The following is an 11904-nucleotide window of genomic DNA, read 5'->3' as shown; positions in this document are numbered from 1 at the left end:
ATTGTCTGTCCCAACTAAAGCCAGCACAGTTGATAAGGATTCACTCTTGCAAATCAGCTCAAGTGAAGATACTGAATTATCACAGGTCTGCACAGACCTGAAAGTAACTACTGAAAACCACACATTCAAAAGTTGCATTTCACAGAAACTGTAGGTCTGAGAAGCACCACTTGTGCCCACCTAACTTATTCTCTCCCATAAGAACATAAGAGTGACCATTCTAATTCAGAGCAAGATTCCACCCAACTGTCCTCAAGATACTTAAAAGAGTAAGAACAATGCAAGCACATGTAGTATTTCCCTCAAATATTCTCACAAACTCTAACCATTTTTGGCTTAGAAGACTTCTTTTCCATGAAGTAGTGGTTAATAATGCTCAATGCTTTCCTTCTCCTTGACCTTGTCCATCTTGCCTTTAAACCCACAGCAAGGTTTTTTGCTCCACCAACATCCATTGGTAAGGGGTTCTACAAATCCACTTCTTGCAGCATGAACAATCACACTTTTATGCTTTGAACTCAGCTCCTACTGCCTTTAATTGATATCCTCTCCTTCTTGAAATAGAAAAAAATTATGACTAACCGACCCCTATTCACTCTCTCCATGCTACTGCATGCCAGAAATGATTCTGTAGAGCTCTATTATATCCCGGCTAAACTGTCCCTTTTCCAAGCTGTCCGATCCAGGCACACTCAATTGTTTCTGACCTTCATTCCAAATCCTTGATTGTTCCTACTGCCTTCCTCTGAACTATGTTTCAGAGCCCCCTTTGAGCTGAGGGGACTAGAACTATATTTAGTATTCAATGCTACTGTATAAGCACCTGGGTTGCTAATATAATGGTGTTTTCTGTTTTGTTCTCTATTTCCTTCTTAATCATTTCTGTTATTTGATGTGCTTGTTAGGCTGCTACCGAGAAGCAGACTGACATTTTCATGGAACTACCTATTATATAGCCTAAGAATTGTTCCCAAGTGGTCATGGTCAGCTCAGAGTCCATTCCATCCATTCCTCTACAAATGAGGTTAGGATGGCTTGTCCCCTGTGCATCACTTAATTTATCTGCACAGAGACTTTTACCTGTTAATTTATTGCCCACTATCGCAAAGGTCTTCCTGCAGCTCTTCAGTCACTCTTTAGCCTTTACCTGAAATAACTTTGTTACATGCAAACTCTGCTACTTCGCTGCTCTCTCCTTTTTCTAATACATATGAGCATGCTGAACAGTGCAAGTCCTAGCACAGTCCTTGACAGAACCCTACTGGTGATTTCCACTTTGACAGTTAGTCAGTTATTCCCATCCCTGCCTTTAAATCAATTCTTTATCAGCACTACAAGTTTTTCCCTCTTGTTCCATGGCTGTTGCTTCTCTAAGTGCATTTGGAAAGAGACTTTATCATCAGCTTTTTAGAAATACAGTAAGATTATATGAATTCATTCTTTATATCCACAGTTTGAGGTGGGACTTCTCACTAAAAAAAGCCATATTGATTCTTTTCAACTAGATCACACTTAAAGAGGCATCCATTAATTCTGTCCTCTGTTTTTATTAGCCTTCAAGAGACTTAAAGGACTTCTAGGGCCAAGAGTCTTACTTCTACAGTAAGTCAACAGGGAGTAGGAAAATGGACAGCTAACACAAGTTAAAGCCCTAGTGAACACAAGTAATCTTGTGGTTCTCATAAAAGTTAATGGTACGTTCCTTCACAGTCTCTTACTTTAACTTGCTGGCTTGTGTTAAGGATGCAAAATACAATTTTAAGATAATTAGTCAATATAAATACATAAACTTTTTTCCCTTGCTGTGGACAGCCTCAAAATCTCTTCACATTTCAGTAGAAACCTGTTATGGGGTTGTGAAAAAAGATGTTAGGAAACCGAACCAAGTTAACTGCGAATACAAAGAAGTGTTCTGAAACACTATACAAATCCCTACATGGCTATTATGACTACTTCGATTAAAACTAGCCACTCTAGCTGTATTTCTATAGGTGAAGAGCTGGAAACCATTTCTAACTTCTGTTGAAGACCTAATCTTATTCAGCAATAACTGCTGACTCACTAACCTCGTAAAGCCACTGTGCCATCATCAGAAAGCTTATTTGGATCAAGAAAAACTTTGGCATCAGCATCCAAGGAGTCTTGTACATATAAAACTCGCTGGTTCTGCAGTCCTGTATTGTAGAAGTGAAAATACCTAAAAGAACACAAGTAGGAAGAACTCAGATTTTTGGTTAGGCAAGCAAGAAAAACTTGCATGAAATTGTCATGAAGTGAATAAAAGACAGATAAATATAAGGGAAACACAAGATTCCCAGTAGAATAGGAATCACGGCTTTCTCTGTGGCCATCAGGGATTTAACCATCCTCTGTAGGTGCCTTTCTCTTCCCTTTAGTACAGAGCAATCTCAGACACCAATTTCTAGGCCTCTAAAAATGAGAGGAGTGTCAACCCAATGTGACATAGACTGTATAGGGGAGACTGTAGGATGCATCCAAAACATCTTTTAAAAATAAAAGCTGCATTTGCTACAGTGCATTTGCTACAGTGCATTTCAAACAAAGCTGAGTAAACTACAAACTCTAGAAAACTGTTTGTTAGACAGCTCTGGCAGCCTTAGCCTTTCTCTGTTACAAGTATTGGCACAGGTTCCCATCCCGTGTTCTAAACTCTGTCATTCATATAGCTGCTTTCAATCTGTATTTGGTGGCAGACAGATGCTCAAATGAAGCAGAACCGTTTAATCTCCATTTCCCAATGTCCCCAAAACTGTGTGTTTTAAAAACATTGTAGGAACAGTGAATTCCAAAATTCTCTTTAGTGGGGGATACTCTTTACATCATAACCTGCCACTGAGCTCAAGGGAATTAATAACTGTATTCTATACGATTCATAGGTCCTTCACTTTTCTTACCTCATAGGACTTCAGAGTTTTACTACACAAACCTGTGACTTAATAAATCAAATAGCAGCTTCATCTGGGGGAATTTACAGGATAACAATCAAACCTAAACATAAGTTCACATACTCCCTAAGACTCTCCAGTACTTGGGTACAAAGCACAGGAATCTACTAAACACAGAAGGGGGAACTATACTCACAAAGGCCTGGCTAACAATCTGAGCTAGCAATATGTTCAAATACTAATAATATATTATTCAAATGTTCAAATACTAAATGTTCAGTGAGTGACAATATCAGATGATTCAAAGGAATAGAAGAAAAGGATATGTAATTTTCTATTGACCATGCATCTTCTAGCCCATTTCACCTCTGCAATGCTAGGCAATAAGATGGGAAGCAAAGGTCAAACAATGTGACAGACAGCACCTCCCTGGGCAACCTTCCTTTCTTCAGATTCTGCAGAACAGGTCTTCAGACACCATTATTTAGCAGCTATTCTTTGGCAGAAAACGGGAGAAATTAAATTTAAGAATCTCGAAGTATCATGGGAAGTTCAGATAGTTCTTCAAATAGAATAGTTTCTCCCCCTGCCCCTTACTAAGTGTTACTTAACTAGGTAGAGCCCTCTTGATCCCCTCAAACACCGTAATACATTTTTTTTTGGTATGATTTTTAAACCACCATGACTTAAGTTGGGCATGTGCCAAGAAAAATTAACAAGACATCTATTAAAATCAAAGTAAAGTGTCATTAAGTTCAAGCACATTAAGATCCTGGCATAAATATTCTTCCTGGAGGACAGTCAGCTGCATCAAATTAAGACCTTTTATCTCCAGTGGAAACTATTCATCACTGCCACCAGTACTTCTGCAACAGGAAGCCTTATCAGCATTGAAGATAACCACACCCAGGCATGCTTGTACTACACAGGGAGAACGGGTCAGAGAACTGAAGAGTGGTCACTGACCAGGCCTGCTCCAAAATCAGCACAGCTACATCTGCATGAGCATCACATACAAGATGCTACACTTTGGCTGACTGGATCAACAAGGCTTACACCTCACACCTCTATACACTGACCTGCTGTGCCACATCAGTGACAACTGAAAACGAGAGATTTTGCCAGGCTGGATGAGGCTTTGAGTAACCTGGTCTAGTGGAGGGTGTCCCTACCCATAGCAGGGGGGTTGGAACTAGATGGTCTTTAAGGTCCCTTCCAGCCCAAACCATTCTATGAACATCAGCTTTAGTTCACTCCCCACAACATATTCTTACAAAAACCCACATAGTATAGACTTTCCCTCCCTTCGAAACAAGCATCAACACCCTCCTCACACCATAGGACAGATAACTAAAGAATAGCAGATCTCCCTCAGTATCAGTGCAGAAATCTTAAGGCAATGAGACTTGATCCTTCCCCTCTACTCTGCGCTGCTGAGGCCTCACCTGGAGTACTGTGTCCCGTTCTGGGCTCCTCAGCTCAAGGACAAGGAACTACTGGGGAGGGCCCAGCTGAGGGCCACTACGATGATGGAGGGCCGGGAGCGCCTTCCGTATGGGGAAAGGCTGAGAGAGCTGGGGCTGTTTAGCTTGGAGAAGAGGCGGCTGAGGGGGGATCTTATCAATGCTTATCAATATCTGAAGGGTGGGTGTCAGGAGGATGGGGCCAGGCTCTTCTCAGTGGTGTCCAGTGACAGGACTAGGGGCAATGGCCATTAACGGGAAAACAGAAGGCTCAGCCTGAACATGAGGAAACACTTCTTCACTGTGAGGGTGCCAGAGCCCTGGAACAGGCTGCCCAGAGAGGTGGGGGAGTCTCCTTCCCTGGAGACTGTCAAAAGCTGCCTGGACTTGTTCCTGTGTGACCTACTCTAGGTGATCCGGCTCTGGCAGGGGGGTTGGACTGGATGATCTCTAGAGGTCCCTTCCAACCCCTTCCACTCTGAATCTGGTCTTTCCAGAAGATGACAGTGAATACACACCTGGGTGCCCACTCAACAAGGATGAAACAAATTCAAAATACCGAAAACACCTATTTGTGTTTAAGGAATCGTAGAATCGTTTGGGTTGGAAGGGACCTTAAAGACCATCCAGTTCCAACCCCCCTGCCATGGGCAGGGGACATAGACCAGGTTGCTCAAAGCCTCATCCAGCCTAGAACCTTGAACACTTCCAGGGATGGGGCATCCACAACTCCTCTGGGCAACCCGTTGCAGTGCCTCACCACCCTCTCCGTGAAGAACTTCTTCCTCATATCTAATCTAAACCTCCCCACTTTCAATTTAAACCCATTACCCCTTGTCCTGTCACTACAGGCCCTTGTACAAAGTCCCCCCCAGCTTCCTTGTCGGTCCCTTCAGGTACTGGAAGGTGCAATAAGGTCTCCCCAGAGCCTTTTCTTCTCAAGGCTGAACAAGCCCAACTCTCTCAGCCTGCCCCCACAGGAAAGGTGCTCCATCACTCTGAGAATCTTTTTGGCCTCCTCTGGACTCGCTCCAACCGGTCTATATCCTTCTTATGTTGAGGGTTCCACAGCTGGATGCAGCACTCCAGGTGGGGTCTCACCAGAGCAGAGTAGAGGGGGAGAATCCCCTCCCTTGCCCTGCTGGCCACACTTCTCCTGATACAGCCCAGGATACAGCTGGCTTTCTGGGCTGCCAGCGCACACTGCCGGCTCATATCCAGCTTTTCGTCCACCAAACCTTTTTCGTTTCCCATGATTTAGAATGGCTGGTTGTTTGCACTACCTCTTTTTCAACTGCTAAAACAATTTACAGATGTTACAAAGTTAACAAGTAGTTTCAATCCTTTACTCTGTTTCTCTAGGAGATTGCTAATGTTTCTGAAAAAGGTCACAAAACTGAGTAGTGGCTGCAGTCTCCAGACCTTGGGTAAGCCACAGAAGCACCATCTCTTTACCTGGCCACAGAATTAAAACAGGGATACAATTAGGCTACATATTGGCATATAGCAGGATTACTTTGTTTCTTAGAAGATATATCTTTTTGCATCAGCTGCCTTAAGTCCTCCAGATGATTCTTCCCCTTATTGCCTGCAGCTACAGGAGCCGTTTTTCACAAGGGAATTCCCACTGCTTTCACTGGCTATGTCTAAACACAAATTTTATCAGCTGCACAAAGTATGACCAACATAACAGCAATGTTTCAGTAAATATTTAGAATAGCATGCACATGACAGACTCCTGTTTTCAGGATGATGTACCTTTAATTATACTGACAGGGATCAAGCCTGAAAAGAACTCCTCAAAGTTTTAATTTTATAAACTGTTATCCTACAAAGTTGTCCAAATTTTGATAAACTCACAGTTCTCCCTATAAAAAGACAATAAAAGACCAAGAAGATAATATGACAATTATTAACATTGGCTTACTTTTCCTACTTCCCAACTATAAGGGAATAAATACAAATATAATTAATAATTTGTTTTCCTAACTAGTAGTTGCTTTTGGCTTGCTTCACATTCATCACCACCTACCTTTTTCCTTTCTTGAAGTGGCAACTGTACTTAGGATAATCGTAGAGTTCAGTCATTCGTTCTTTGAACAACCCTCTGACAGGACACTGCTCGAGAAAGGGTACTGTAAGCTTGTTCTGAGCCTCCACGAATGCCTGAAAGAAAACAATCGCCCCAATAAGACATGAACTCAAGTAGAAATAAATTCATTATTTCCTACAGGAAACACTATTTTCTGAAGCAATGTATCAAAACCCTATTTCCCCCCACATAAGCTGTGTAGTGTTACATCTAGAGAGAGTTTTACACACTTATGTGCATTAGGACACAATACTGTAATAAGACTGATCTTGTATCTCCTGTAACATCTCTCCAGGGAGCACACTGCAGTAACCAGTGGTTCGGCCAAAGACAAGCCAGACGGCTGCCATTCCCCCTTAAAAAAACCAAACAAACCAACCCAAACCTCGTGCTTTTAAAAACTCTTATTATATTTGCCTTAATGGCACAGAAAAGCTAACTTACAGTATATACCTAGGAAATGCCATCTTCCCTCACTTCACCACGGCTATACAATACTCCAGTACTTTGATAAGTAAATTAAGAAATGGATAGAGAACAGAGTCCCTTCTGTCCACAGAGAGCACTATCATTTCAGGAGCTGCAAAGGGCTGAGAGATGATACAAAACATCACATGTACATCTGTTCATCCCATAAACATAACACACGGGATCAGAAGTACTTGGAAAGGACAAAGTACTGTCCACAGATCAGTTCTTAAGTTACAAAAGGCAAGAATACCTTCTCTCTGAGAACTTTGAGGAGTCTGATTTCTTTAAAACACTCCACCCCACAGTCACAAATACTAAACAACAGTGGCCAAAACCATTACCACTCCAGCTGTTTGTCAGAGGCAGTCACTCCCATTGGCATGCGTGGAAAAACTGGTGCTGTTGGTGTTTCACCATCCCTATTTATAGCACAGTACAGTAATATAAAATTAATTCCTAAGGATCTTAAGGTGAACCACAGCTGTTAAGCAGCAGACATGCAGACTTTTCTGTCTCTAACACTGAGAAGGAAGAACAGGACACAGTGTGCACAGCTGTAATTCACAGCCAGACGTCGCAGCAATGGCTTCAGCACCACTCTTGCACCCCAGCCCCTCACCTCCAGCCTGAAACCCCCTCCATTCATCTCCCACTTGTCCATGTCTCTCTCCCGACTGCTTTGACAGAAGCTGTTTTCTCTACCTGTCCTGAATCTGTCACAAGCAAGCAGATCAGTGCATGGTAACACCTGAGCTACACCTCAGCACACGCCATGACCCACGGGAGCAGCAGGGCTACAGTCCATATTCCACAACTTGCGTTTCACAGCTCTGAAGAAAAGCCAGCTGCTGCACAAACGGAGCACCTGGCAGGCCTTTACCAGCTGCTATCAATGTTTACTCATTTATTAATTCTTTGAGTGAAAAAGAGGGAAGAATAGAACATAAAACTCTTTCAGTAGCATTCTACAGACATTTCACGTGGCCAGAAGTGTGCAGATGGGGCAAGGAGAGAGAGACTCTCCCTCCTGCCTGCCTTGCTGCCATGGCAGTGCACAGCCAACAGCTGCATTACATGCCAAGACGGGTTTTCAGACACTTGCCAGGCCAAAAGGTAAAGGAGAAAGTGCATTAATTATGGTCTGTCTCCACCTGAGAAGTATTTGTTCATGCCTAACAAAGCATACAGAAACCGATAAGCTTTAAACACGCGAGTGCAGAATTATTAATGTCCTGAGAGCACTTAGCCAAGTGCTGAAACATTAGTTTAAGAACACATGGGCTGGTTACACACAAGCCAGCACTCAAGGATGACAAAAACCACGCACTACAGCACTAAAAAGGAACAGATACAGAAGGCTAACACTGATGACTTCTGGACCTTCACTCAAAATTAGACTATGCGTCAGCACCAATCGAATCAGGAAGTGATCCCCTGAGAAAAAGGAAGGGAAGAGTTGAATGCATTGCCAAGGGAAGGGCAATTTTTGCTTCTGCTATCCCTTTGAAGATCATACTGGCATAGGAAGTTTTAACACCCAGTATGGCAGCACAGCATCCCAGTGGTAAGTCAAAACAGCATGCAGCCTCCACATTTTACCACTATAACCATTCTCCCCCATCCGATGAGGAAAGAACTTAATCAAATCTACCCAAGAATTATCCGTACCTGAAGTTTTTTCTTTATATGGAACACACATGCATTTCAAAAGACCACTAAAATCCAGACAGCATATGCTACACAAAAACTAACTACTCAAAGTGCTGTGACATTTTCAGAGAAAAGATGTCTTAGAAAAACATGTAGAAAACCATCCATTGTACTGGATGGGCAAAAGCACTTTTCAGTTGCATTTAGTGGACAGAAACTGGCACACATCTTTGTTTCATCTATCAGTAACACGACCAAAATGGTAACATTGCTGCAAGGGTATACTGGAACTGTGTGTTACTCACTTTTAATTGCACAGTCACATCTTACCACATCTACTTTCCTTACTGGTATTCAAAGAGAAGACACAAACTTTTCTTTACAAGCATTCATTGCACAAGAGCATATTTACATAATATTGCACGCACAACTGAAGGCCTTGCAATACTGCTTTTACGGGAACTTAACACATTTTTCCCATTTCCAGTTAGTATGCACCCAAGACTCCAAGACTATTTGTGAAAGGGATTGCCGTTGCTATCTAAAACAAAGGAGGTAGGAACTACAGGTTTGTGAAAGAGTTCCACCGAGGAGAACCCAGTCCGGTTTGGAAACTCATTGTTCTTACAGTTTTGACATGAGATTGCACTCATGTTCAAAAAGCAATACATAATTGAAATACTGCTCCAGGTAAGGTACAGGAACAGATGTTGTCAGCAGAAACTCTCACAGTAAACAACTCCATCCACCATGCTGAGCTAAACAGATGTCACCCAGGCTACAGGGTTAACAGTAACTTCCTCTACATCTTCACGAGCCTATAGAGATTCATATTCTGCCTATAGAAATCTGCATCTGACAATCTATCATAAGCTTGAACCAGGACATAATTTACTAGCAGAAGAAAGGACACCAGAAGAAAGCAGAATAAGGGTCCAAGTAAGGCATATGCTTATGGGGATCTTAGAAAATAAGGTAATTTGGAAAGCAAAAGAATTTCTGAAGTGCTGCAGTAAGAGTAGATTCGTTCTACTAGAGCAGGCTAACTTACTAAAAAAAGCATAACTACATTTCAACTAAACACATGCCACAATTTTTAAACCATACTTTGTTACAACCGATCAGCTTTCTACTGCCACTAAGCTATTCTCTTGACAAGATAATTATTTCCGCTTACTATTTCCAAGGAGAAGCCTTAGGATAGAAATTGTTTTAACGTTACCAGTCTTATTTATTAATCTGTAAAGTATTTACAGTTTGTTTAATAGTTATTCCCAAAATCTTCATATATACCCTCTCAGTAAAAGGTAGTTCAGTGCAACTCCTACAAGAGGGTATACACCTTTTGTTTAAGTATTACAAAATAAAACTAAGAAGACTTCTGCTGGCTTTCCACAGCATTTGCTTTAGTATTTAGCAAAGAAAAATTCAAAGTTCAAATGAAAATTTATTAGAACACGTGAATGAAACACTGGTCAGTTGTAACTACAAATTTTAGAAATGTAATGGTAGTTTTGAGTTACAATTCTAGTCTTAATCCAAACATACACCTGTTCATAATACCTCAACTCCACCGTGTATGCTACATGATCCCTTCTCTTTCATCCCTTGTCCATCCTGTATGTCTGAAATGAGTTAGGCATTACTGCCTACACTGTCAGTGGGTTACTACAGTTACGGTACTGTAGGTACAGACTGACACACATAAAGCAGAAACTTTGCTGGAGTCGAAAGAGCTTATTTCCCATAACGTGTGAAAACAAACCGGTAAGTTGAAAAGTCCAACCAAGTCAAATCAAAGACAACGGTAAAGGTGTGGTTTTGCAGGTGTGACCTACATCATCACCAGAAGTGCTTTACCAGTGTAGCATAACATTTCAACTTCAAGAGGATACTTCCGCCATCTGCTTAAAGGTGAATGGCAGAATGGCAGCAGAGCATGAACCCAGCTTCCACACTGCCTCTCTCCAAAGTGAGGTAGGACCTCCTCATCTGACCTGGAGCCCAGTTTTTATTTACTTACCTGGCGAAGGAGTTTTGTTTGCTTGTAGCTGGGCATGACTACTCCAACAAAAAGCAATATAGTAAAGCACGCAAATCATGAACATGGAAGTGCATACTTCTTGAACAACAGCTTTTCCACAGGAGACTGAGGATGTGACTTGATGATTGATTTAATCAGCTCTAAGGCTGCACATCTGACAGGAAATAGTCCTGCTTAACCACCTCCAGACTGCAATTACCTCCTTTTTATAGCACATACATACACTGCATATGGAATAAGATCATCTTGGTGACTTGGTTGAAAAGTTTCTAGGCCTATTTGACTTCCACCTAATTAAAAATAGGCTGTGGGCTGCTAGAAAAGGAAAGATACCATTTTTGAACCATCTTCAATCCAACTATCATGTGGCCTTGGGGTGACAAAGACTAAGCATGTGTTCCAACAGAAAACTAATCCACTAAAGGCTTCCCCTCCAGAACCTCACCTTGTGATGGCTATACCCATGTAAGTCAGGGACAGAAATATTCAGGTCAGTGCAAGGAGGCAGGGAAAGGACAGAGAGAAACCACACAACCACCTGACCTAGTAGAAACCTGCAAACTACTGTGGATCAGGTACAGTACCATCTGCACTCTACTCTCACTGCAAAAATACCTGGTTAAACCAATTACAAAAAAATTCCAACCCTTCCATGTTCACTTGTTTGTAAGCTGCTAACTGTAAGAGCCCACAAGACCATTTAGACTAGGAACAGGAAAAATGAGTATGATTCTTTACACTTCTAGCTGTTGTAGGTTATTTATTTCAGTCCCAGTCCTGTTAACACTACAGTGGACTTCAGGTCAAACTACCATGAAAATTCCAGGTAAAACTAGTCTGATTTGCCTTTCTCCATGTGTGCTGGGTCTAGTCAGGGAGGAGTTAACTATCCCTACAGTGGCTGGTATGAAGCTCTGTTCCTAGATTTTTCCTGAGAAAAGTACTGATAAGGTGTCTTTTTAACTGGTGCTGGGGAATGCCTGCACTGAATTCAAAGTGACACACAGTTCAGGCACCTGACCCAAACTGACCAAAGAAGTATTTCATTCCATAGTACGTCATGCTTAGGGCAGAGGCGGGGAGGGGGTCTGGGAGCCATTACTCTCTCCCTTACTCTTTCACTTTCTAACACTCACTCTAACTCCTTCATTAGCTGCTTTGCTAACTCCTGTGCTGGCTCATTCATGAGTTGGTGGATCTGTTAGTTTTTCCTGTTGTGTTGTTGCTGATAGGGCTCACTCGAACTCCACTAAGATCGCTCTTGGCCTTGGGCTCTCT

General features: G+C 42.0%; 1 protein-coding gene across 1 annotated transcript in view; it reads right to left on the bottom strand.

The window, feature by feature from the left end:
- Nucleotides 1-10641, bottom strand: part of LOC104512584 (prolyl endopeptidase-like) — a gene marked incomplete at its 3' end in the record, with an annotated part of 12958 nt that extends 2317 nt beyond the window's left edge. Inside the window, exons 1-3 of the mRNA XM_010155622.1 lie at nt 10606-10641; nt 6402-6535; nt 2067-2197 (exon numbers count right to left, since the gene is read on the bottom strand). Coding sequence (XP_010153924.1) covers nt 2067-2197; nt 6402-6535; nt 10606-10641 — 301 coding nt within the window. The remainder of the gene's footprint in view (nt 1-2066; nt 2198-6401; nt 6536-10605) is intronic.
- Nucleotides 10642-11904: the final 1263 nt, after the last annotated feature.

This window comes from Eurypyga helias, unplaced genomic scaffold (assembly GCF_000690775.1).
Source record: "Eurypyga helias isolate BGI_N326 unplaced genomic scaffold, ASM69077v1 scaffold7027, whole genome shotgun sequence".
Classification (NCBI taxonomy): domain Eukaryota; kingdom Metazoa; phylum Chordata; class Aves; order Eurypygiformes; family Eurypygidae; genus Eurypyga; species Eurypyga helias.
The sequence above is the reverse complement of the archived record's forward strand: the minus strand, read 5'-3'. Positions and strand labels throughout refer to the sequence as shown.